This window comes from Herpailurus yagouaroundi, unplaced genomic scaffold, assembly GCF_014898765.1.
Source record: "Herpailurus yagouaroundi ecotype Mexico unplaced genomic scaffold, PumYag 163, whole genome shotgun sequence".
Taxonomy (NCBI): Eukaryota; Metazoa; Chordata; class Mammalia; order Carnivora; family Felidae; genus Herpailurus; species Herpailurus yagouaroundi.
Window position 1 is genome coordinate 40,225,818 of NW_024412404.1, and position 26,665 is coordinate 40,252,482.

At 55.4% G+C, this 26,665-nt stretch overlaps 1 protein-coding gene and 1 long non-coding RNA gene across 2 annotated transcripts; one reads left to right on the forward strand and one right to left on the reverse strand.

The window, feature by feature from the left end:
* Positions 1-1,731: 1,731 nt before the first annotated feature.
* Positions 1,732-19,795, reverse strand: LOC121037130 (uncharacterized). Its single transcript, XR_005793618.1, has 3 exons — positions 19,412-19,795; positions 16,072-16,221; positions 1,732-2,072 (listed from the first exon to the last, which is right to left on the reverse strand). It is a non-coding gene; the product is annotated as an uncharacterized LOC121037130 (long non-coding RNA).
* A 149-nt stretch (positions 19,796-19,944) lies between these two features.
* On the forward strand, positions 19,945-26,352 carry TLX1 (T cell leukemia homeobox 1). The gene is made up of 3 exons (XM_040486213.1): positions 19,945-20,788; positions 22,799-23,000; positions 25,245-26,352. The coding sequence occupies exons 1-3, from the start codon at positions 20,203-20,205 to the stop codon at positions 25,465-25,467; spliced, it is 1,011 nt and encodes a 336-aa protein (XP_040342147.1). The 5' UTR covers positions 19,945-20,202; the 3' UTR covers positions 25,468-26,352.
* The last annotated feature ends 313 nt before the right edge of the window (positions 26,353-26,665 follow it).

Genomic DNA, 26,665 nt, shown 5'->3' on the forward strand with positions numbered 1-26,665 from the left:
CCCCCCCCCCCCCCGTTCATGCTCTGTCTCTCTCTGTCCCAAAAATAAATAAACGTTAAAAAATTTTTTTTTTAAAAAAGAAAGAAAGAAAGAAAGAAAGAAAGAAAGAAAGAAAGAAAGAAAGAAAGGATAAACTGCTTCCAGCCAAATAACCGAGCCAGTTAGTGGTAAGTTGAGTCAGTAAATGGCAGCCTTAATTGACGTCTGTTAACGGTTAAGAGGGCAACAATCCCTCTTTCAGTGGGCATTGTATCTAGGTGTAAAAGCGATTTGTAAATAAATTGCTGTATAGATGTTAGGTGTGATTAGCGTCTGGGTAATGATATGTTTCTATGCACAATTATGTATGTGAGACGGCCTAAGTATGAGGAGGTGTATATATACTTAAGGGTAATTATGCAAATGTTATAAGGGGATGGTTAACAGCACAGGCTTAGCAGCCCTGTTGCCTGAGTTTGAATCTTAAATCCTCTGTTTACTGGAGATACGATCTTGACCAAGTTATGTGACCTCTCCGTGCCTCAGTCTTCCTATCTTTAAAAGGGGGATAAGGAATGTAGCTGCTCTATAGGATTGCTACGAAGGTTAAAATGAGCTGAGTTCTATAAAACTCTTTGAACAGCCCCTGGCACATAGTAAGTGTTCAACAAATTGTTCTTTAAAAGAAGAGCCTCTTAAAAGAAGAGCCACCGTCTCAGCCTGTCTTCCATCAAGGAAGGGGAGACGGCTGGGTAGGTCTCCCCTTCCGGTCTGTTTATACACACCTACTGCAGGGATCTAGGGTGCTTGCTGATCCTGAGATCCAGAGCCCAGGCCTGTCCTCAAGGGGGCCCTGGAGAGGGATGGGATGACTCACATCCAGCTCTCATGCTTTCTGTGCTTCTAGGACATTCCAGGCCAATGCCCCATTTGCCCCCCTGGGTCATTCAGATTGGATGTTAGCTGAGCCAGGAGGGAGGACGGAGCCCTTGAGGGTGGGTGGTGAAGAGGGGGAAAATTCTGGCCGGCAGGAAAGAGGGACCAGGGACCATGGGGGAGGGGGCGCAGCGAGCTCAGGTCAGGAGAAGGATGGAGGCAATTTCTGGCAGCCTACTTGCCCCAACCCCTCCCGAAGGGGTCAGCCTGCCCTCCCACCTACCCCATTGCTGCTACTCTTGCTGGCTCTCCTGATGACGGTGGGATGCCTGTTCCCCCCACTCCCAGGGGGCACCAGAGGCACCTCTGGGAGACGCTGGCCTGCCAGGCGGGTTGAGCAGGTTTGGGAGAGGGTGGGAGGAGCTCTGACTTGGGGGAGGGCCCTGGGCCAGGGACGGAGCTGACAGGGCCAGGTTTCTCAGGGTGCCATGCCAGGCGCCAGCTTGGGAGGGAGTGAATAAACCCGACCTGGAGAAAGATGAGAGAGTCGAGCCAGGCTCCCCCTCTTCTCTGGAGCCATAACCCCCTTCCCAGTGTAGACCCTATGTCCCGGCTCTGATTTCTATCAGAAGTTCTGAACCCCAAATTGAGACATGTGGCAGGGAAGTGTTTGTGAGAATCATGGGGCAAAGTGATTTGGAATGCGATATGCTTATCCTGCCTCCTGCATGGAACAGGAGCACACTCCCTATGAAATCATCCAGGACCCCATCTGGTGACACAGGCACAAGCATACCCACAGTCACACGCCTCACCTGCGGGCATGTGCACACAGTCCTGTACACAAAGAGACACTCAGGCACAGATAATCACAGGGACGGTGCTGGAAACCAGAGTGCTTTCTATCCCTTTACAGATTAACGAGCCAGATTCTGGGAGCTTAAGTAGTGCAGCCAAGGCTCACCTTTGGGGTCTTCAGAGAGAGACCTTCAAGGTTTTTCCTTCATAAAAGGCCGTCCTTAACTAATGCCTTGCGGTCACCCACTCCCTCCCATGTGTCGTTTGTCCTGCAGGAGCGTGGCTGACCTTCCACACTGGTGTGCACGCTGGAGGCCTGTCCAGACCCAGAAAGTCAGCTTGGGGGCTCCCGGAGGGTGAAGCCAAATCTTTCGTCATCTTCACTCTGCCTTCAGGGACACTGCCTTCCAAGGGAGTCACTGAGTTCGGGGAGAAGCCCAGAGGTGAGCTGGGATCCGAGCAGGCATCTCGGCAACCCAGAGACATAGGCCTCTTACACACCCAGACAGTGTGTGTGCCAGTGGGGGGGGGGGAGGGGGTGTGTGAGGAGGGAAAGCAGGCCGAGGGGCCAGTTGGAGAAGGTGAGCAACGCAGGCATGTGGGAGGGACGTGGGGGGGTGTGCAGGGGACGGTCTTCAGGTTAGATATTCTTGGACCAATGTTTCACTGAATTATAACATATTCAGCCAGTAAAATTATATATGTACTTTATGATTTCTCATTATATATGAGTATAGGGGTCAGTGAATTTCCACAAAGTGGACACATACATGTATACATGTAAACAGCATCCCGATCAAAAAGTAGAATATTATTGGGGCACCTGGGTGGCTCAGTCGGTTAAGCATCCCACTCTTGGTTTCGGCTCAGGTCATGATCTCGTGGTTTCGTGAGCTCGAGCCCAGCGTCGGACTCTGGGCTGATAGTGTGGAGCCGGCTTGGGATTCTCTCTCTCTCTCCCTCTCTCTGCCTCTCCCCCACTCACGCTATCTCTGTCTCTCTCAAAAATGAATTTAAAGGGGCACCTGGGTGGCTCAGTCGGTTAAGCGTCCGACTTCAGCTCAGGCCATGATCTCGCGGTCCATGAGTTCGAGCCCCGTGTCGGGCTCTGTGCTGACCGCTCAGAGCCTGGAGCCTGTTTCTGATTCTGTGTCTCCCTCTCTCTCTGACCCTCCCCCGTTCATGCTCTGTCTCTCTCTGTCTCAAAAATAAATGAACGTTAAAAAATATTTTTTAAAAAATGAATTTAAAAAAAGTACAATATCATTAGTACCCAGGAATGCCCTCGGGCCCCCTTTCCAGGCACAATACTCTGTTCTGACTTCTTACACCAAACATGGATTTTCCTGTTTTTACACTTTATTTGAATGGAATCACAGAGTATGTTACCTTCTTTGTCTGTCTTCTGTTGCCCAGCATTATAGTTCTGAGATCTATCCATGTTGTGCAGACACATCCTTAAACGATATTTGCACGTGGAGATGCACACACACTTGTAAGAGCTGGCACACGGGCCGGCTTATGTGAATAAGGTTCTGCTACGAGTATGCACACGCACAGCACGGACATGCCTGGGCTCTCACGCACATATGCGCATTCCCGTTAGGCTCGCCTACGTGACTGTCTCACACACACACACACACACACACACACACACACACACACGTGTACACAAATACACCCAGAACCTCACGCGTCCACACACTCGTGCAAGTTCTCACACACAAACACACACTCACGCCACGCACTCTCAGACTCGCGCACCGTACCCATTTCGCACACTCATGCCCACTCTCACACGCGGGCCAGCCCCCCAGCCTCTCTGGCACAGGCTCTAAACAGACAGAGGAATGTGATCACGCCGACAGCTGAAAACTGTCGTAAGAGCAAAGCTGTACTTTGCTGAGAAATCCGAGCCCTTATTGGAGGGATACAAGTGTCTGTGTGTCTGGAGGCTGGGGGGAGAAGGGAGGTGGCTGACGGTCTCCCAAGGCGCCTGTGGCCATCAGGCTGTTTCCATTATAACAAAATGATGAAAGCACCCGAGCAGTGAGAGCTTGACTGGGAGTAAATAAAGCTGCCACCTTTGACCCCTGGAGGCCAGGGCTCATCCCAGGACGAATGATCATGGTGGGGGGGGGGTGGTGCTCAGGCCCAGCCCAAGTCCTCCAGCACCCAAGGCTCAAAGCCAGACTCCAGAGGGGGAGGGAGAGGGGACGTGAGAAACTGTGCGATGCCGGGGGATGTTTAAAGGGGTGTAGAGAGAGGAACCGGGGATCTGGAAGGAGGTGGGGTGGGGGACACTGGGGAGGGTGGGATGGGGAAGAAGGCTCGGACTTCGGGCTCTCCCTCCCTGGACTCTTCTCTCCTGGCACCTCTCCAGGCCTCTTCCGCTCCTGGGCTCTGAAACAAGCACAGGTCCCCTTTCTCATGTTTAAGGCTTTGCCCTGCTTGTTTTTCTAATCACCAGGAACTACAGGCAAACAGGGGTTAGCAGAAACAAAAAACAAACAAAACAAACAAACACAGACAGACTACAGAGTCACTGGAATCCCAGAAAGGTTGAGAAGTGGTTGGTTCTGGCTTTGACAGAAGTAAGGGACTTGCTGGGCCTGCCCCCCAGGCCCCCCAACCCCTTTCCCAAGGGGCCTGCCTAGCTCTCACATAGCAGGCACGGTGCCTGGCTTAGAACAAAGCTCAGCGAAGTGGGCTACATGGATAGATAAGTGAATACACGCATGGCTAGGTGAAGGCAGGAAGGTTTCTTGGTAGTCAACCTCCCGACTCTGTGTGGGTTCAAAACTCTTTGAGCACATACGTGGGGCTGGTCTCACTGGGGAGTCAGGAAGGATCCTCAGCCCTTTCCAGGCCTCCTCCTTGTTTACTCTTTGCAGGTGACCCTTTGGGCAACCCCCCTTCCCTAAGGCTGACACTCACTTCATTCTGTAGCCACCTTGGCTACTAAAGGTTCACCTGGTCTAGTCCCTAGAAGAAGAAAGTGTTTTTCAATCTGGCTCTCACAGATCCCTGCCCTCATGTCTCTCTATCCTGTACAGACCCAGTAGTCACTTCCTTTGCTCCTCCTAGGGGCCACTGAGTGGCCACTAAGTCGATCCTGGGAAGTCTTACCTTGGCTAATTACAACAAAAGTGACGATAACAAGAAAACAGAGCAATAAACATTGCTTCTTGGCCTTTTGGCTAAGATCAAGTGTAGTCAAACAGAGCAATGAACAAAATTTTCACCACAAGATGAGGACACTCCCAGGTTTGTGTGTGAGGGACATATAGGGAAAGATGACAGAAAATAGACCCACTCCACCTCCCAGCCCTATCACCCGATCTGGGCCTGACTTAGCAAGCCAAATACACAGAGACAGTTCAAGAAAAGCACCCCCATTTTCCTGCAAGCCTGGAAACTTCTGGCGGGAGCTCCAGTCTTCAGTTGGAGAGAGTGATCTCTGGAGGAAGCTGAGCAAAAGGAGGACAGAGCCGGCATGGGGGCCGGTCCTCGGCTGGGGGAGTTGTCTCAGGTCAGTGAGACATCGCCTGCAGCCAAGCGCTCAGAACCTGGCCCTTCTTTATCCCCTAAGCACAAAGCCCATTTTCCCCAAATCCATGACAGAGACTTGACTTGGTCTTAGTACCCGGGGGCAGGGCAGGGCTAAACTCCCCGGCTGGGGTAGGGAGGGCACGCAGGCTGGAACAATCTGAGGCAGCTGAGCCCTGTGTGTCAGCACTGGATTCTTGGTCTGCACCGAGGGCCCCCTCTTGGCTAAGACTCTCTTGCTTCGTCAGCTGAGATGAAGGAGAAAGCCAGGTGCCCTAGGCTTCAAAACCAACCAGAGACCCGGAAGACATAAGCATCAGAGAAATTAAAGTTTTCTGCCTCCTCCCTTTAGAGTTCCCCCAAACCCAACCCAAAGAATGACCAACTGTTACTGAGATGTTACTCTAGGCCAGACACTGTTCTCTGGGTTTCCGTAAGTTGACTGATTAAATCATGGCAATAATTCTCTATATAAGTACTACTCTTATTCCACCTTCCAGATAAGAAAACTGAGATCTAGAGAGGTTAAGCTACTGGTCCAAGATCGCCCAGTTTTTAAGTGGAGAACTGAAATTGGAACCCAGGCAGTCTGGCCCTCTAGGGAGCTGGTAGGAGGTGTCTCAGTCTGGTTTGGAGGCAGGGAAGTTCAGCAGGGCCAGGTTCAGGAGTCAGATCAGAAGGTATTCATGGGGCACCCGGGGGGCTGGCTCAGTGGGTTGAGCATCTGACTTCGACTCAGGTCATGATCTCACGGTTCATGGGTTCGAGCCCCGCATCAGGCTCTGTGCCGACAGCTCAGAGTCTGGAGGCTGCTTCAGAGTCTGTGTCTCCCTCTTCTCTCTGCCCCTCCCCCGCTCACGCTCTGTCTCTGTCTCTCAAAAATAAACACTAAAAAATAACAAAAAAAAGAGAAACATTTGATATGTCCACCTATTTACTCTTTCATGTGAATGTCGGAATCTTTTTTTCTTTTAATATAAGAAAATGTCTGCTTTGATTTTTGATTAGTAGGACATTGAGCCTGTACGTTTTCTTAGGGAGTTCTGACATTTTTACAGTTTGGCATCTTCCCCTAGGAATACGGCACGTCCCACTCCTTACCTGCGCCCTCGTTAGCAGTTTAATGGCTGTGTGCTATTCCTTTGTGAAGCAGCTTTCTAGCTGGCTTAACCGTTACCCTAGTGTTGGGTGTTTGGGCTGCTTCCAAGGTTGAGCTGTTATGAATGGTGCTCCTATGAACATCTTTGTACGAATTGCTTTTTTTATTTCCCTGGGATATGGTCCCAAAAGTGGGATTATCTGATCAAAGGATATGAACAGTATCATGGTTTTTGTTACATCACTCGAGGAGGCCGGGATTAATTTACAGCACCACCAGCAACATATAAAGAAATGTCTACTCTTCCCTTAACAAACCCTCAAGCACCTTGAAAACTTAAAAGGGTAACCTGTTCCTAAAGTAAACAAACCACAGCCACGGGAGGACAAAACCAGGAGTTCGAAAGCACAGGGTTCTGAAGATCACTGATCACGCAGCCAAAGAGGCAGGCTGCCTCTGGTGTGTGGCTGCCCCACTGAGTCCCCGGGACCAGGTTCCCCGTCAGCATGTGAGCCTGGTTTGTTTCTATTGACTGAGCATACATTCGTAGGGCATTTATTCTGTGTCAGGTACTATTCTAAGCACTTTACAAATAATAACTCATTTACTTCTCAGATCAAGTTCACAAGATAGGTGTTATTGTTATTGTTGCTATTATTTTAAGCGTTTCTTTATTTGTTTTGAGAGAGAGCAGGCACACACGCATATGTGAACAGAGGGAGGGGCAGAGAGGGAGGGAGAGAGAGAATCCCAAGCAAGGCTTCTCACTGTCAGTGCAGAGCCCCATGTGGGGCTCGATCTCACAAAACTGAGATGTGACCCGAACAGAAATCGAGAGTCAGACACTTAACCACCTGAGCCACCCAGGCACCCTGCTAGATCCTGTTATTATTATGATGCTCATTTTATAAAGAAATCAAGCCATAAAGAAATTGGCTGTAGGTCTTATAGCTAGAAGAACTTGAACTCGGGCTGTCTGGCATTGGATTATTAACCACTGTGCTCTGCTCACTTGACCAGGTACAGGCACTTCAACTTGAAGCCACCCTTCTTTTTCTGGGTCCTGCCTTGGCCCCAGCAGCCCAAATCCCCTTCAGGAAAGGAAGGCCCTACACCTTCTGGTCCTGCGTTTCAGACTTTCTTACACTGGCCTTCTAATTACTTTCTTCTCACATACAGCCCCCATCCGTTGGAGCCTGCCATGTACCAGCCATTGGGCTGAGCACTTTTAGATATTTTTATCTCTTTTATTCTTCACCACAATCAAACAAAGTAGGTGGCATATCTTCATTTTATAGAGGAGTAAACCGAGGATCAGAGAGGCTAAACATGTTGCCCAAAACCACACAGCTAGTGGAGCACGGGGACAATTTGAATCCTGTTCCAACATCAATGTCTTTGGTCTTTCCATTATACTTCCCTCCTCCCCAGCCTCCTGAAGCCCCCACCTTTTACCCTAGTCCATTTTTCTTTGCCACGAGTGGCCTTCTTCACGTACGCTGAGGTGGAAACAAACCCTTTTGGTACAACTCCACTGCTTTTCCTGGCCACGGTGAGGCCTGGCTTCACCAGGGCCTAAGTAGTCACCCCCAAGGTAAGTGCTAGCTTTACCTTGTGCTTCTTGGAACTGAGGGCCACTCCCTGAGAGAGGCCCAGATAGCTCCTTCCTTTCCTGTTTCAAAGGCCACTCCCTGCGGAGCCCGCCCACCGGGTTCCTTCCTACTTCCTGTCTCAGGATCCGCACCTAATTTACAGAGTGCACATGATGGACAGGTTCGGATTCCAATGAGTAGACCACATCCCTCTGTTCAGATGTGTGCTGCTCCTACTTTTTCAGGTCCTCCGGAATGACTCATAGCTCAGGTACCTTGTGGGGAGTGGTTTTTACCAATACCGCCCTACAATTCTACAAGCCCCAGATACCCTTGAGCATATGTTATCCTAAATATACCGAGTTCCCACCCAGGATAAAAGAAGGCACTTCCTGGGCGCCTGGGTGGCTCAGTTGGTTAAGCATCCACCTTCGGCTCAGGTCATGATCTCATGGTTTGTGAGTCCGAGCCCCTTATCGGGTGAGCTTGAGTCCCACTTTGGGCTCTGCACTGACAGTTGGGAGGCTGCGTGGGATTCTTTCTCTCTCCCTCTCTCGCTGCCCCTCGCTCACTCTCTCTCTCTCTCTCTCTCTCTCTCTCAAAAATAAACTTAACAAAATAAAGAATGAAATAGATATCAAATCTTCCAGAGTTTGATCCCTGGCAAACTCTGGAAGATTCAATGGCAGCACCAACTTCAGAAACTGTGCTTGGCATGTAGATTGGTTGAGTATTTGTGTTTGCATGAACATGCTAACCTATGTGGCTGTATACTTCTCTGCATGGGAGACAGTGGGAGACGGCATTTCAGTGGGGACAGCGCAGGTGCATGTCTGTCTGCACAGGTGGATCCGGGACTTCATGGGGGAGGGGGGTTAATGTTACGCTCAGGACTTTGTTCGTGTGTTTTTGAGAGTAAAGGTCTGCACGCACCTCTCAGTTTGCATGTGCGTTTGTGCGCATACAACCTCCGAGTTGGGTAAAGGGGCTGGTTAGGAAGTTTCCCAGACCAAGAGCACTAAGAAAACACTCAGCAGGGAGACTGGACAGGACAGGTAAGAGAGAAAGGGAAAACAGAAAAAAAGAGTCAAGCCTAATGCTTCGTAAATAAGCAAAGGGATGTTGCGGTAAGTCCGAAATGCCCCAGACAGATTCAGACAGGTTTGCAGCACTCAGCAAAGTCATTTGTAGCCCAGGGCAGGAATGGCAGGTTAGAGTTGGTGGTAAGTATGCGCTAGCCCCGGTTCTCAGGGGTGAGGGACTGGAAAGTATGGTAAGGCACTGTCCCACTCCCATCCTCCAGGCCCTGGGCCCCAGCCTTTCTCCACAGGTTGGCCTCTCTAGGTAGAGATGGTTTGTCCTTGGTAGAGAGGTGGGGGCAGGGGAGCGAGGCTCCAGGAGGCCTCTTTAGGCCGTGCCGGTACCCTTCATCCCTCTCCCTGCTCCAAAGGCAAAGGAGCCTTCTTCTTCCCGAAGCTGCTGAAAGGTTTCGCTGACTTCAGAGGGACAGAGGAGGAGGGAGGAAGGAGGGGGAGGCCTCTGAGGTGGGGAAGGTTTTGCTGAACCTGCAGGCTACCCAGCCCCTCCCTGGTTCCTCATTACTGAGGCCCTTGGGCATGAAATATCTTTTTATTTGAAGGCCAAAAAGAACCCAGGGCTGCATTAATGACCAGCCAGCACCAGGGCCTGAGGCAGGGGACTGGCTCCCTTGACCTTGAAATCCTGCCTACATTTTCCTGCTGCACTGATGTTCTATTTTTCCAGAACTTGTCTCTACTGCTTTAGCCCTATCCTCTCAACGGGACCTTAAAGAGGCCCCAAGAGGAGGAAAACTGAGGAGGCAAGGAGAAGGGTTTCTCCTAGTCCCAGGCGCTCATCGGCTGGTTCGGGTAACTGAGCAGGGCCGACAGCATTGAGTTTCAACAGCTCCCAGACAAGTAGGGCTGACAAACATTTTACACAAATTTTAATACAGTAAGAAAGATGGTAAAGCAGAGCTACAGCCAATGAAATAGGAAGATTCTGACAATGGCTTGCCGAAGTAGAAGGCAGAGTCCATTGGGCCCATTTTACAAACAAAAAAGTAAGGGCCAGAGAAGTTAGTCGATCTGTTCTGATGCACATTTATTTTTGATTTTTATTTTATTTATTTTTTTTTTAGAAAGAGAGAGAGAGAACATGTGCATGTGTATGATTTTGATTTTATTTTTTTTAGAAAGAGAGAGAGAGAGAGAGAGAACATGTGCATGTGTAAGCAAGGGAGGGGCAGAGGGAGAGGGAGAGAGAGAATCTTAAGCAGGCTGCACGCCCAGCACAGAACCCAACATACAGTAGGAGTAGGGTGTGTGTGTGTGTGTGTGTGTGTGTGTGTGTGTGTGTGGTTGGGATAGGAGAGAAATGGATGTTGCCAGGGCATTGCACTGAGGAGATGGCGGTCAGTGGAAAGGTGTGAGAGAATTTGTCTCAACTGATACAAAATGGTGAATGGTAGCTGGGGATTGGGGGAGGGTACTACCAATGAAGGGGCAAGTTGAAGGCCTTGAATGGTGGGATAAAGGGCTTGGATTTTCCTATAGGCAATGGCGAGTGGTTTCTAAGCCAGAGAAGAATGTGCCTTGCATGTCCTTTGTGAGGGTGTGAGGGGGTGGGGGGATTGGGCCTCGCCAGCAGGGTGAATTCCAAAGAGAGGGGTGAGGTGCCAGCCAGGAAAAAGAAGGGAAGTGGAGGAAGCTGGGGTGGCAGTAAGACTCCGGGCGTGAGGGTGGAGGGTAAGTAAGGTTGCCTCCTAAGGAGTGTGGAAGGAACTCCAAGCCAAGAGGCCCAGAGAGGAGGGTGGGAGCCACGGGAGCGGGGGCGCCCCCCCCCCCCCCCCCAGGCGGGGGCCGGGGGGGGGGGGGGGGCCCCCGGGGCCCCCCCCCCCCCCCCCCCCCCCCAGCATGGAGTGGCCATGCTGTGACCATGCCGAGCTAGTGCACAGCCCTGGGCAGCCCCAGGCTCTGCTTTCTGAGCCTCGCGCCTCATTGAGAGGTTATTAATAGGGAGTTTGTCTGGTGTCAGAGCGCAGACATAAACTGCATTAGCATTACCCCATAATCTTATTTAGTAAATGCTCATGCCGCTCCGTCTCCTGTAATTGCATTGCAAAGATGCAATATTTATGAAAGGGGAGAGGGGATGTCACTGCTCATCTTGGCGCTGCAGTAAAAGTCCCGGGAAATACAGTAAGGGCCGCGGAGGCCTGGCCCTGGGCCTGAGAGGGTGGGCAGTGCTGGCGCCTAGCGCTCTCAGGGTGACCTACCAGGATGCCCAGCCCGGCCCAGAGCCCCCACCCCCACCGCCTCTCCAGAGCCTTGAGTATCAGAGCAAAGGGGTGTGGGTGGAGACGCCAGCCACACCGCTGTCCTTGGTGTTACTCCTCCAGAGGGTCCTGGTCCCTGCCAGATGCACTGAGCCCTTCTGGTGGGCTTGAAGCCCCCGCTTTGGCCCGCTCCCACCCTCGTTGGATTTCTAGGGGACCTTGCCTTGACTGCATAACCTGGGTGGCTTGGCAGAGCTCAGTGGGCAGGCGGAGGGCAACATCAGGCAGGAAGCCTGAGGGCCAGAGGTCCTTGCCGGGGCAGGGTCTCAGTATCAGTGCTGACCACTGGGTGGCCAAAGCCTGCTGCAGCCCTCGGTTCCCTGAGGTGGGGGTCCTCTTCCACCCTCCTAGGAATCCATGGCTCGGTCCCTAGGGCACCCCCACCCGACACCCACTTGGGGCCAGGACCGTGTGTCCTGCTTCTGGGTGAAGGAGGCAAGGAGGCGAACTTCGCCATGACCTCAGAAGCATGGCCGTGTGCCCACGGTCTCCACAGCTCTTGGGCGGAGCTCACCAACAAGGAGGACTCACTGGTACTGAGAGCGCCTGTGGGCGTGTATGAGTGCTGGGGGACAAGCTGGGACTCTGGTGCGCCTCCAGGCACTTGCAGTTTAGAGCAGGACAGACATGCAGACGTGCTTCCTACCTCAGGGATCTGAGGGCCATCTTGGGCAGTGGAGTTCTTTCCCAGCCACATGTGGGGAAGCTTTCTGTGGTTAGGGCGCTATGAGCCAGACCTCAAAAGACCCGATCAGCGGAGGTGCGGAGGACGTTGAGTGGGAGAAGAGCGGAAAGAAAGGATGCCTGTGTTCGGAAGGCATTATCCAGAAAGGTGGGGGCAGGGAGGTGGAGGCCTCGATCAGGAGCCACCCCATCAGTTGCTGGTGGTGGGGCTGGGGCTGGGGTCTCGGGTGAGGCTGCTTCTGGAAATCCATTATGAGAGAAGGCAGGTGCCCAGCTAAGCACTTCCTGGGGACCCCGGGAAGTGCCAGAGGCTCAGCACAGCTCCCTGGCCTTGGGGCTGGGATGGCCCCCAGAGGCGGGAGCACACCCCTTTCATATCTCACAACCCCACACTCTACACTTCAGCCACATTCATACACCGCCCCCCAGCACCCCATTCAGTGCAGAGGGATTCACAGCTCTCAATGCCCTTACACACCCATGCAGCCGTGCCTGCCCACACTGCCTTGCCTCCCTCACTAAGACATCCAACTGGTCTAATTTCCGGTGGCCCCGTCGGCCTGCCTCCCGGTTCTGCGCTCACTTCCCCAGACCCCAGACTCCAGTGGGGAAGGGGCCCTCAAACCAGGGAGTGAGAAGGCAGCTGAGAACCAGGGAGACGGGTGGGCTGGGCGGAGGGCTCCCTCCCCGCCGTCCCATTAATCACAGCGTCGTCGCAGTCCAGTTGGGGATCCCTGCCGCCCAGTGCCACACGCAGCCCGCAGAACAATGGGATTATTTCCGGGGGGAGAGGACGCCTCGGGCAGGGGCTCAGGCGGCGGTGCCTCCTTCCCTCAACCCGTCCCTCGGCACCCAACCAGCGCCTGCGGCGGCCAGGGACGTGTGGCAGAGCGGACGCGGGTGGCGCGCGGGTGGCAGGGCCTGGCCGGTCTAATTCAATTAGCGGGGCCGCTGCCGCCTCGGAGCAACTCTGGGCCCGCGGGGCTCAGCTTAGGGCAGCTGCTCTTTGTGCGCGGAACCCATACATATGGATACGGTCCCTCCCCCTTAGCCACCCCCACCCCAACTCCTGGCACCTGCGGCTCCCCCGCCCCCTCCCTCCCTGCCTTTGGCCTCCCCAGAAAAGTTGGGAAGCTGCGTGGCTGCTTGTGGGCCCAAGGTGGCCGGCAGAGTGCGCGCCCGAAGGGAGGGAGGTGGTTTTTATCTGAGCCCCGAGTCTGGGTGGAAGGCGGTGTTTGTAACATCCGTGTGTACTTGTGTGTGGAGGCGTGAAGGAGGCCTTGCGAGCAGCTGCCAGATTGCACACAGGAGTGTGTGTGTGTGTGTGTGTGTGTGTGTGTGTGTGTGTGCGCAAGGGTGAGCGTGGACCTGTGAGCGTGAGCCTGAGAGAGAGGGTGCTGGATCTGCTCCAACGCTGAATCTGGAAGGCCTCGGGTGTTGGTTGTGTCTGCCAGGGACCATTCGTGTATATGCGGGGGCCATATGCGGTCGGGACAGAGCGTGGAACACATTTCCTCGACAGCAGCTGGGTCTCCCAGGCGGAATCCGTTCCCCTGCCTCCCGCAGCGGGGTTTTCTGATGGAGGAGGAGCTTGGCCAGTTCCTTTCAAACCCCAACTCCAGCTCAACTCATTTAGGCGGAGGACACTTGCGGCGCCCACTGGGCGCAGCCGCAGCGCGGAGGTAGAGGTGCGGGCAGAGGTGCGCAGAGGCGCCGCGGCCAGGGCTTCTCAGCGGGAGCGGCGGTCGTCACTGGCCAGGGTTTCCGTTCGCAGCGCAGTGTGGCTGCGGCTCAGGGAGCACCTGCAGCTTCCGACGTGCCCCGAGCGCCCGCGGAAATGTCCAGACCTGTCCAAGCCGAGGTGGCCCAAGCTCCTATGGGTGACCGCAAGACCCTCCCCGCCGCAGCCCAGGACTGAACCCCTCTAGGGGGCCGGGTTTCCGGAGCTGGGAGGTCTCCACCCGCCCTTCCTCTGCGGCCCAAATGTATGCCCCAGGAGGGCTGAGGACCTGAACTGAGGCCAGAAATCTGGGTAGATCTGACCGCTTACAGGTTCGTGGCCCAGCCGGAAAGCCGCCCTCATTTTCAGCTTGACTGAGGGGCTGGAGCGACAGAACACCCAGAGGTCTGGCCCACCGATCCTGAAGAGCCTGCCAGACCCCACCCTGTCCCCCCCTGCTCCCTGCCCTGGGGTGCAGGGAGTAGGTTTCTAGGAGGTGGTGGTGGCCCCCCCCCAGTCCCCCCATTCAGCAAGCTGGCACTCCCCCGGCTCCTTCTTCCTCCCCCACACCACACTCAGCACACCCAGGGGCTGGCTAGGACCCTCTGCCTTCGGAAATTCCTCGGATCAGCATGGACCCACTTGTCGGCTGGGCAGGGCCAAGGACGGAGGCCGAGGGTCGGCATGCTGGGGTGTACCTGTGGTCCTGGGTCCCAGGCTGGGGTGCTCTACTGGGTCCAGTGGTGGGAAGCTAAACTTGGTGCCCAGGGAGCCCTTCAGGAGCTGTCAACGGATGGCAGGGTCACAGAGCACTATTCTGCCCCGAACCTCAGCCCACACCCTGCCCAACCCTTTCCCCATCCTGGCATTCTGAGAGAAGACTTGGCATCAAAGATCTGCTCTGCCATGGGCATGGGTCTGGATGGTGGGACCTGAGGGTCTCTGGGCTTCCTTTGGGGGAGAGTTGGTCAGAGAGAGGCCTGAGGTCCTAGCTCCATGCCCAGAGGTGATGGGCCAACAGCTGCCTTTGTATAGAGGCCAAGAAGGGGACCCCTACAGGGCAGGGCCTAGACTTAAGACCCCGTTGTTCAACCAGGCTTTGGGGTAAGGAGCTGGCTCCTAACCCAGGTGACAGCTGAGGTATGTTTTCTAGCAGGAAAGGTCTGTCTTTCTCTGTCTTCAATCCGGCTGTGGTCCCTCCACTGATGAATAAATGGACGCTTGTCCTTCCATGTTGGAGAGATCCTCAGTCCCTATTCCTGTAAGGACTTGGGTAGGAGCACCTGGGGCTGGCCCCAGACACCACCCCCACCCCCAACCCTGAGAAATCACGGAGTCGTGTAGCTGGAACCAGCCTGACCTGCTCACTCCCTCCTTCCCTAACCTAGAGATAACACCCTCCCACACACCTTGGAGGTGGAGTGCCCTTTACTGGGTCTCTAAGTCCTCAAGTCACCAGCTGCACCTGCCCCTCCATTCCCCCCCCCTTCCCTGAGGCAGGTGAGCAAGGCAGAAACTTCTGTATTGGAAATCCAGATCCCAATGGCCCCACTGCCACTGCTCCATGTTACACATCTCCTTACATATTTCTCAGCTTGTTCTACCCTTTCCCTGCGAACTATCGATTGGGCATATCCTGTCTCCCCCATTCCACACCCACAGGCCCGCATATGGCCATTTCCCAGACAACTACACTAGAAAATAAGACATCTCTCCCACAGATACACACACTCACGAGCATGCATACACACACACACCATTATCACACCCTCACTTTCACACAGTAGCTGACGGATGCTCTCACCCCATCATATGTGCCCGTTATACGGGAACAGTTAGGGACACACTCTTATCTGTTACAAAAAACACACTCACTGGCATCACAGGCAAATACAGTTGTAAAAATGACCTAGACTCCCCTCCTGTCCCCTAGTCCCCTCACAGACATGCATTTTGCTTGCATTTGAATCCCAGCAGCCTAACACTGGTACATAATAGACACTCAATACATATTTGTTGGGTAGATTTTAAAAAGTATTCCTCAGAGACATGCCCAGGCTATCATGCCCCCACTGTCACGCACACTTTCACATCTGGCTTTCCCCTCATGGACACACAGTCCCACAAACACAAAGTAATTAAGTTATCACACACACACCCCTAAGCTAAAGTACAACCCCTGGCCCAGGGGTCTCTCCCAGAGGGGGGAGGGAGCCGTGTGGGATCCAAAGGGGCCGCCCTCTAGGGCTGAGCCCTCCCTTTCCTCCTCCCCCAGCCCCAGCCCCAGCCCCAGCTGCTTCTCTTTTAATTGGAGGCACTTCTTCATTCTGCAGGCAGGGGAGAGGGGAGGCAGGGGAGAGGGGAGCGGAAGGCGCTTGGGGGGTGGTTACCAGGTGGCTTTAGGGCCAGAACTCACCTAGACACATGCAAGATACTCCTGCAAAGCGAGGGCCACAGCTACCGAGTTTGGTGTTGAGAAATCAGCTCGTAATGAATGGAGTCAGAAAAACAGCATTTGAGTCCAGTCTGTGTCCCTTCCCAGCTTTCAGTGCCTCGGCCTTCTCATCTGTGAAATGGAGATAACAAAAGCCACATCACAGGGTTATTGGAGGAGGACACGAGATAATAACTGTGACTGAAGGTGCCGGGACATCACTGCGCTGTGTGCTCCTACTCTCTCTCCCTCTCCTCCTCTTTCCTTGTGTGTGTGTGTGTGTGTGTGTGTGTGTGTGTGTGTGTGTATACAATTTATAGTCAAATTGGTTTCTCTCCTCCTCTTTCCTCACAGGGCCGACACTGGGGAAACACAAAAGCTGCACCGAAGGTAAGTCCCTCATGTCTCCTCCCCACCCCCTTCCAAAAACTTTCTGACCTCAGGTGACACTGCTTCTGGGAGGGGTGGGGGCCAGAACCCAGCAACTCCTGACCCTCTTGTCTCAACTTCCTAGGAAAAGAAGGGACTGAAAGGGTACCCTGGCCCTCAGCAACTACCCTATTGGAAAACAAAGGTGGAAACAACCACCCTATTGGAAAACAAGTTGGACACAGAGAACCCCATCTTGGGGAAGGCCAGCACGCAGAACTGGGTTGGGATAAAAGTTGATTCTGATGGGGGGGGGGGGGACTGAAGGGGGGTATGGAAAAGATCAGTGAGGCAAACACCTGTAAGGGCCGGGGAAAGTCAAGATGTCCCTGGGTTGCAGGATTTTGATGAGAAGAGCCTCCTGACAGTCTGAAGAGGCCACTAGGCAGCTGTGACCTCTGCCAACCTTCGGCTGGTGAGGTCTCCCACCAGGGACTCTGGCCAACTGGTGCCAGATCTGAGGAGTCCAAGGGGGGAGTAAGATAGACGCCTAAATGGTAGGACAGGAAAGGTCAGAAAGACGTAGGTGTTGGAAAGATTCAGCCAGAGGAGGAAGGAGGGAGGAACAGGGAGAGTGTCAGGAGCACTCAGGAGGTTCCTGCGTGGGCCAGAGAGGGCGGCAAAGGTAAGTTGTCCTAAAGATAAGAGGGTTTTAATTGCAGCAGACAGAACTGTAGTTAATCATGAAAAGGATCAAGGCACTGCAGTCCAGCCCCAAAGGAAGCAGAAGCACCCCTCTCCATACTTCTCAGCCTCATACAGGGAAAACAATTCAGATTTGGGCAACCAGATCAATCTTCTTCTGTCTGTGGGACTCAGGGCAAGTTTGTTCATCTGACCAAGTCTCGGTTTTTGTTTTTTCTTTTTAAAAATGAATGTAACTCGTATACCATGATAACCCCTTTAGATCATACAATTGAGTGGTTTTTAATATAGTCACATAGTTGTGCAACCATTGCCACTAATTCCAGAATATTTTCATCACTTCAAGTGGAAACTTCGTATCCGCTGGCAGCCACTTCCAACCCTTCCTCCTCCAACCTCTGGCAACCATTATCTACTTTGTGCCTTTATGGATTTGCCTATCCTGGATGGTTCGTATGGATGCAGTCATTTGATAAGTGGCCTTTTGTGCCCGACCTCTTTCACTTAGCATCATGTTTTCTAGGTTCTTCCATGTTGTAGTATGAATAATATTCTGTGGTATGGATACACCACATTTTGTTTGTCCATTCATCAGATGATGAACATGTGAGTTGCTCCCACTTTTTGGCCATTATAAATAATACTGCAGTGAACACTCATTTAATTTTCGTACTTACTTAAAACTTGGAGGTGTTTCTATTAACTTCACAGAGTTGCGAGTCTTAAATGACATCGGTGTGGTGAGGTGCCTGGCACATGGTAGCTTCTCAGTAAAACACTTAGGTTTATTTCTGCTTTATTTAGTTCCTCTAAGATAAGAGGCAGAAAGGAGACAAATTTAGGTTCAAACAACTGCTGGGTAAGGTTGTAGAACCTGGATTGGGTGGGTGAAGAGGAGTGAACTGGCAAGGGAATAGAGCTCTCACCTGTTTCTGCTCAGTGTTTACAAACCACCACCTGTTTCACACATGGCCTTGCCTTGAGCGGGCCTTCGTCCACCTGCCTGGAGCCCAGACAAGATTTTCTCCAGGTTTCCAGGCTAATCCATAAATGCAACTCAAATCCAGCTTCTCCATCTTGACCAAGTCACTTAGCCTCTGAAATTTGGCTTTCTTACATCTATAAAATAGTATAATTTCTTACTATATCTATAAAAGAGATAATACTCATCTTGAAGAGTTGGTGAAGTTCATAGCATTCCCCATAATACTTACCACGATCTGACTTATTGTATTTGCTTCTTTGTTTATTGTCTAACCCCCTCTATGGAACATAAACTCCATGAGGGCAGGACCTTGGTTTTGTTTACTGCTGTTTTCCCAGTGCCAAGAACAATGCCTGACACATGGTAGGTATTCAATAAATATTTGTTGGATAAGGAGGTTCATTCATTCATTTTTCACCCAACATGACTATATCCTGTGGTTTGGGGCTACACTCCACAGGAGGGAAACTGAGATGAGGTCCCTGCTTCCAAGGAGGTCTCTTCAAGTGGAAATAACAGACGTGACCAAAGCAAGTAGACTGTAATGAGACTTGATCAATAGAATGTGCACCTTCATCTTGCCTGATAGAGACAGTCCCTCCCTGAAGACCTGTTGAATCTGAAATAGACCAGAAATAGATCCAAAGTGATCCAACGTGCACCGGTCCCAGAGCTTGGCTCCTGGCAGGGAGCAAACCTTTCCCTACTGGAGAGGGGAAAGAGAGGAAGCAGAAAAAGGGAGTTTCCTCCTTCTCTCCTGGGCTGTAAGCCAGTCAGCCACAGTCAAAACTTTAAAAGGCCTAAATTTGTCCAGATGCACTTCCCTGATCTTGGTCCCACCAACCCTAGCCCCCCAACCCCCCCCCCCCCCACCACTGCCTTAAGTCCCCAGGCCTCCCTCCCAGGATTCCAAAAGTAAGAAAATAACTCCTTCCCCTCACCACAGTCCAAAGGTTTCTTGCTTGGAATAGCCAGCCCTGTGCTAGTTGCTAGGTGAAAACAATCTGATTGAATTCATTCGCATACTGTGGGTACTGCTTCTTTGGGGCATGTTTATTTCAAAGGAAAGGGGTATCTGGAGGCATGGGCCCCCTGGAAACAAGCCCCAAGCCACCTCTCTTGACTTTTGCCTTCCTCTCAGGAAGTCTTCCTTTCCTCAGTTTCTCTAAATAGGCTGGGTTGGGGTGGTTGTTGATTTTTTCAACAACCTACAGCCGGTTGTTCATAGGCCTGTGTTTTTAAAAAGAACAAGCCTGAACTCACCTTCCTGCCTCAGGGGCCTGGGCTCCATACCTGGGAAGTAGACAGTCTTCTACTTTCTAACAAGCCAGACTTGAAGTTTGCAGTAAATCCTCTTGTTGAAGGACAGGTGTTTCCCAGCTGAGCCCTTGGGGAGATTCTCCAGTAGCGCAGGGACACCCATCCCCAGAGGCCTAGTGGGCTGGACCTCTTTGGCCCCATTCAAAGTGAGGGGAGACTCCTGCCAGACTGGGAAGAGGGCTCTATCCTCCACCTCCTTGGGTCCGTCTGTTTATCGGTCTCTGGGAATGGCCGCCTCCTGTTCTTTTTCTCCTTTTAAGTCTCTGAATCTCCTCTCTCTCTTCCTGAACTACTTCTCGGTGCCTCGGTCTCCGTCCCTCTGTCTCTGGCTCCTGCATCAGTCTCGGCTCCCGGCCTCCCTCTCCCCCTCTCCGCCCCTCCCCCGCGCTGTCATTCACCCCGCTCCTCTCCACGCACAGCCAATGGAGAGACCCGGCCGAAACGGCTAGGCTCGCTTGCACCGGGCTTTTTCGCCCGGTGATTGATGTCCCAGAGTCAACATCGAGCTAGCAGACGGAGAGGGGAAGGAGCAGCCTGAGAGGGGAAGAATACGGCGCCCCCTCTCTCCTTCCCCTCCCCCCTACTTTAGCCCTCTGCGCACTTCGCCTCCAAGTCTCAGCGCAGCCAGGAGCGGCTGCCGCCTCCGCGCCCCTGCGCGCTGCCCCCCGAGCCAAACACAGCGATCGCCGCAGCCCAGGCCCCCCCCCCCCGCGGGGCCGGGGCCGGGGGCCAGCATGGAGCACCTGGGTCCGCACCATCTCCACCCCGGCCATGCGGAGCCCATCAGCTTCGGCATCGACCAGATCCTCAACAGCCCGGACCAAGGCGGCTGCATGGGGCCCGCCTCGCGCCTCCAGGACGGAGAATACGGCCTTGGCTGTTTGGTTGGAGGAGCCTACGCTTACGGCGGCGGGGGCCCCGCGGCCGGGGCGGGGGCCGGGGGCGCGGGGGCCTATGGTGCCGGCGGCCCGAGCGGCCCTGGTGGCCCTACTAGCGGCGGCGGCGGCGCCTGCAGCATGGGCCCGCTGGCTGGCTCCTACAACGTGAACATGGCCTTGGCGGGCGGCCCCGGTCCGGGAGGCGGCGGCGGCGGGGGCGGCGGCGGCGGCGGCGGCGGCGGGGGGGCGCTGAGCGCTGCAGGGGTGATCCGGGTGCCGGCTCACAGGCCGCTAGCTGGAGCGGTGGCCCACCCCCAGCCTCTGGCTACCGGCTTGCCCACCGTTCCCTCCGTGCCTGCTGTGCCGGGTGTCAACAACCTCACCGGGCTCACCTTCCCCTGGATGGAGAGTAACCGCAGATACACAAAGGACAGGTTCACAGGTGAGTCCGGCCGGCGCGCGCCCCGCCTGGCCGCGGCCCGGGCTCTGCGCTACCTTTCCCCTGCCCGGTGGCTCCCCGCAGCCCTCCTCTACGCACCAGGTTACCCAGCTCCTCTCGGTGCTTCCCCCGAGTTCAGCAGCCTGCCACCTTTCCACGCTCGCGGAATCGTCATGCTCGAAGAGTTCTCCCGTCCTGGGCCCCTCTCCGTCCCTCCCGCAGGACCCCTACTCTGAAAAGCGCTCCCTGATCCCCTCTCGGAGTCGCTGGGTTCAGTGTCGCCGAGGGAAGGGGGATGTAGCTTCGGGACTACCTTTCACCCCGGCATTTGGGGCTCGGGAATCTTGGAGAAAGGGGCCCGATGTGAACAAACTGTTTTTTTCCGTCCGGGCCAACGTTCTTTGGCTGAGGCGAAGAGCCCCAGAATCAGACGCTAGGAAAGAACAGGTTCCCCACCTCTCGTCCCCGCCCCCCCCCACAAACACACACGCTCTCAAACACACCACACACCCCACTTCACTTCGCGCTCCGAGCTCCAGTGTCGGTTGCGCTTGACGGGCCGGCAGAGGCCCGAAGCCTGAGTAAAGCAGCAGAGCTGGTGGGCCCTCTTTCCCGGACTGCGGGCTTCGTCCAGGTCGGTGGCAGCGTGAGGCTGAGCCTCCCGGTTCATTTTCGTTCGGTCCCGGCCTGGCGTCCTCCCCTCTGGGCCCAGCCCCGTTCCCTCCAGTGTGAATAATGCACCGGCCTGACCGGCGATCGATCCGCGGCGGCCCAAGGACAACTCCTGGGACGATTACGCACTCCGCGGCGGCCGACTGCCGCCCTCTCCGCTGCCTGCTCCGCGCCTTCCTCCGCTCGCTCCGGCTCCCTCCGCTCTCGCTTCCGCTCTCGGCACTCAGCTCTCGCTCACGCGCGGGCCCCTTGCTTCGGCCTCACTTCCAGCTACCCCTTAGCATTCCTGGGATCCGAGGCGAGGATCCTCGATCCTCCCGCCGAGCCCAGCTCCCAAGCCCGCTGAGAAGTAGCCACGAGTTGAGCCTGGGTTCCCGGCTGGGCCTTAGAGGCGGCGGGAGGTACTGGCCGCTGCCGATGGCGATGGCGAGGTGGGACTCCCATGGGGCTCGGGCTCCAGGGCCCAACGGTGGAAAGGAGTTAGGGGGTCAGCAGAGGCAATACAGCCATTCTGCCCTGGGCCTCCAGGAAGGACCCGGTACTCAAGGGACCCCAGGACCCCAACCTAAGTCCTCTCAGGCCTGGGGAGGCAGAGCCTGCTGGCCATTCCACTCCCCCTGCCCACCAGGCCAGTCCAGTCTTGAAGGGCCCTGATGGAACCCTCAGCCTGGAACCCACTGGTCTTAGGTCTCTGGTGAAAGCTGTTCCACACAGGGCCTACCTAGGGGAGCCACCGGCCACCCTAATCTGGCTTCAGGCCCCAAGAAGGTTCTGAGGGAGTGAATGACTGTCACCTTGTGTTGCCCTGTGTCCTGTATGTGTCTGCTTGTGTGCCTGTCTGTCAGGCCGGGTGTATAGACAGGCAATTTGCCCCTTGGTATGTGATGTGTCTGTGTATGTTGCTGTGTTGGTGGCGGCTCAGGCCAGGACCCAGGGTTCCCCCACCCCCACCCCCACCCCCGCCTTGATCAGGTGCGGCTTCAAGCTGCTGGGCAGCTTCCTGGAGCAGTGGGGGGCTTCGACCTTTAGCTCGCCTCAGACAAGCCCCTCAAGGAGACTGGCTTGGGCACGAGGGAGCCCGGGGCTAGGGAGGCCTCCGTGGCGGCGGCGGCGGCGGCGGCGTCCGCCTGGCGGGCGGGAGGGGGCCGTTTCCCGCCGCGGGCTTGGAGCTGAGGGCTGACGGGAGGATCGCGGCCCCGTTCCTGGGGTCTGGCCTCTGCGCTCGCTGATCGCGGGGAGTCGGGCCTGGGACGCCTCCTGACGCTCTGCCGCTTGCCTCTGCCGTCTGTCTGTCTCCCGCTCCAGTGGCCCTCTCACCCTTCACTGTAACACGCCGTATAGGTCACCCCTATCAGAACCGGACGCCCCCCAAGAAGAAGAAGCCGCGCACGTCCTTCACGCGCCTGCAGATCTGCGAGCTGGAGAAGCGCTTCCACCGGCAGAAGTACCTGGCCTCGGCCGAGCGCGCCGCCCTGGCCAAGGCGCTCAAAATGACCGACGCGCAGGTCAAAACCTGGTTCCAGAACCGGCGGACGAAGTGGAGGTGAGCGCGCGCGGGGCGGGCAGTTCTCAGCCCCCGGGGTCTCTCCTGGGGCGCTCACGCCCCCTCCGCTCTCAGGCTTCTGATCGGTTCCCTGCTAGGCTCGCCAGGAACCGGGAGCAGCCGAGGCCGACGCCCGGGGTGGGGCTGGAGAGCCCCCGCTCTGTTTTACCGGAGGCTTCTTGGCTTTCTGACCGTTACGCTCAATGCTGGTGTAGACGCGGCTGGTCACCGCCGCGGCTTGGGGAACCTGCGGGGTTAGAGCACAGTCAGTCCTTGCAGTCCGGGCTTTGGCAATCAGAGAACGCTGAGGGACTTTTTTGTTTGCACAAAGTAGCGCTTACAGACATGCCTCCTCCCTCCCGGAGACTGGAGGCCGGATGGCCTGCGTCTCGTTTCTGCCGCCCCAGAGAGGGCTCCTGGCGGAGCTGCCGGGCCCCAAACCGGGAGCCTGGGCCCCTCTGACTCCCTCCTCCCCGGACACTCAGCCAGGCCCTCACGCAGCCGGTCTCCCACCCTGGAAGAGGAAAATCAATCCGTACCGGCTGCAGCGGGGTTTTGGAGAGTCCCACTGAAAGGGGGATCAATTAGGAGCAGATGGGTGTGTGTGTTTGTGTGTGTGCCGGCGCGCGCCACACACACATTTACCCTTCTCCCGTCACACACCCAGTACACTAAAATCCCCCCACCACGCATACATCTCTCTCTCTCTCTCTCTCTCTCTCTCTCTCTCTCTCTCTCTCAACGTCCCACACTCCTAGGCAGCCTTACTCACCGCAAGCACCGGCGCTTTCTCCAGCTGTACCCACTTGCACCCCTCCCGCACATCTGGCCCGCATACTTGGTTCCACAAGTTTGGTTCCAGAAGTTTCTCACTAGCTCAGGCCTCAGGGGGGAGAGCGCAGGAGAGTCTGGGCGACGTCCACGGCGTCGTGGCCCAGTGGGCCTAGCGCTGGAGGAAGGAATTGGAGTTTCCTCTTTTTCTGAACGAAGGCGAGGGATCTGCCCGGGATTCCACCGGCGTGGCTTCCACAGGAAGCCACTGCCCCCACGACTCTGCCTCCACCCCATTCCTGTCGTTGGGGAAGAAATGGAGTATATGGCTTCAGACCTCTGGGATCTAGTTAAAGAGGTAGCTAGGGCTGGCAGAGTAGGGGTGTGGGCACTGGTGTTCCCAAGGCCCCACCAGGGCTGCAGCCTGGGCGAGAGGAGGGAGCGAGGCACGTCCCTGGAAGGCTCTGGGATCACCGAGAGTGTCAGGCAAAGAGAAGGGAAGGGGCAAAGATAAACACCCCACCCCAGGGAGAAAAGGAAAAACCAGGCAGCTTGAAGAAGGCTTAGGGTAATAAAAGAAAGCAATGGATGACTAAACCTTCATTTTCGTTTCAAACAAATTCTCTTAATTCTGAGAGAACGAAGAGGGTGGGGTGAGAGACAACAAGAGAGAAGGACACAAAGCCGAAAAGGAAGAGAAAGGCTCAGGCAGTTTGAAATGCAGGAAAGAAGGGGAAGGCGAGACACGGAAAGACGCGCGGAGCTAAAGGCAAGAAGGGGCGGCGGGCAGGAGGCCGGCGTCCACCGCTGGGAGAGGCCCTCGCCGGCTTCGCGCGGCTTCATCGATCGCCTACAAATTGCTTCTGGAGGCCCCCGGGACTCCCATTAGGTCTGTCCACCTTAGAGACAGACGTTTGATCTCAGTTGACGGGGTGGAGGGGAGGCATTAAATGGAATAAGTGAGTCATCGCCTCCCTGGACCGCCTCGGACAAAGGCGCTGGTCCGGCGGGAGTCCCGGCAGGGCACAGGGCTCGGCCCAGGAGGTAGGAAGGCTGGGAGAGTTTCGCAGAGAAGAGAGGTCTGGCAAAGCAGCTCGAAGGCAATCCACTGGCTCCCGCCTCTGCCCTGGACTGGTGGGGAGGGTGAGGCGCCTCAGGCTTGGCACCGCAGAGCTGGGGAGAGACGAGATGCCACCCTACCCCCGGCTGCGCCCTCCGAGGCTAGTGGGACACGGGGAGCTCCAGATGCTTGGGCCTGGCGATTTCCCCACAGCTCCCCCGGGGATCCTGCGCTCCATTTACTTGTGGGGTTTCCAGTCTGTGTCGGAGTCAGGACCCTCAAGATTGGGGTGTGTGTTAAAGGGGCCCAAGATGGAGTTGGGGGCTGTGAAGGAAGCAGTGCTCGTCCAGGCTGTTTCCCGGGAGCGCGCTGGAAGCGTCGGTAACGTCGGTAACGGCCTGTCCCCGGTGCAGGCGGCAGACCGCGGAGGAGCGTGAGGCTGAGAGGCAGCAGGCGAACCGGATTCTCCTGCAGCTGCAGCAAGAGGCCTTCCAGAAGAGTCTGGCGCAGCCCTTGCCCGCCGACCCGCTATGCGTGCACAACTCTTCGCTCTTCGCCCTGCAGAATCTGCAGCCGTGGTCTGACGACTCCACCAAGATCACCAGCGTCACGTCCGTGGCGTCCGCCTGCGAGTGAGCCTGCCCGCTCTGCCCGGAGAGAGCCCGGGTCCAGCCGAGAGGGTCGCGGGGGCTGAGAGCCGGGACTCTCTCCCACCCCCTCCTGCTTCAGACTGTGCGCGGGAGGGGAACACGGTGCCCCCTGCGCTGGGCGCCGACGCTGTTTTCTCTTTGGTGGGGGGGAAAAAAGCGCGGGAGACAGGAACACGCGACCTCGTTCCAGACGCCTAAGTGGTCCCGCGCCCCCCTGGAACTGTTCAGAGTCCTCTCGGTTTACGTCTATTTTATTTTATTCTGATTTTTAACGTGGGACTGAGAGAGGCAGAGGACGTTGGGGAATAAGTTTCTGGGGTCCTCAGAGGACAGCAGGGGCTGTCATTTGAACTTGCTCTGGGAAGAACTCCTCTGTATTCCACTCCCCATCACACGTGGACGCCCGCAGGCCCACACAGAGGCGATTTCACGGTCTCTGGTGGTGTCACCCAGAGCCAAACACAGAGGACCTACGACAGAGTGTCATGCACACATAGGGCCATCGCCTTCACACCCTTGACTCTCACTGTCAGACATAAGCTAGGGGTGACCCAGCTGCATTGTGAACAGCATGGCACTTCTCACAAACACGAGGCTACGGCCACACTGTGACACACTACCCCACACACGACAGCGTCACGGCCCTCCAGGCCCCCATCACACGTCCTAGCCGCACCCAGGTACGCACAGGCAGGTTTTCACACAGACTCAGCCTGCTTCTCCAGATCCTGTTCCTACGGGGAGCTTAAGTTATGCACTTATAAGGTGTTTTCTGTGTAACCATTTTATAAAGTGCTTGTGTAATTTATGTGAAAAAATAATAAAACCCTCCGGATCCGGAGTCAGGGCTACCTGCTCCTTGCTGAGCCCAGCACCTTGCAGCTACTTGGGTTTGGTGTGAAATGGTGCTGCTGGGGCAGCTGCTGCTGTCTGGGCCTAAGGGACACCCGGGGGGGGGGGGGCAGAACCTGCAGAGAGAGGGAAGGAGGGGGACAGAGAGAAACAGACCTGAGGAAAGGAAGGAGTGCCAGGCTCTCCTGGGACGCGGATGCTTGAGAAGATACACTGTCTTTGGGCGTGAGGGTTGCGCGTGTGTGCATTGTGTGTTTGTGATGGCATGGGCCTTCGGGACGTAACTGATCGTGAATGTAACAGTGTTTAAGCGTGTCATTGTGTTGGCAACT

What these genes read in the sequence shown, in the direction of transcription:
- TLX1 (XM_040486213.1), top strand. Translation starts at nt 20,203, where the DNA reads ATGGAGCACCTGGGTCCGCACCATCTCCACCCCGGCCATGCGGAGCCC. An exon ending in CACAAAGGACAGGTTCACAG is followed by an intron (nt 20,789 to 22,798) that starts GTGAGTCCGGCC and finishes CACGCCGTATAG; the next exon opens with GTCACCCCTATCAGAACCGG. An exon ending in AACCGGCGGACGAAGTGGAG is followed by an intron (nt 23,001 to 25,244) that starts GTGAGCGCGCGC and finishes TCCCCGGTGCAG; the next exon opens with GCGGCAGACCGCGGAGGAGC.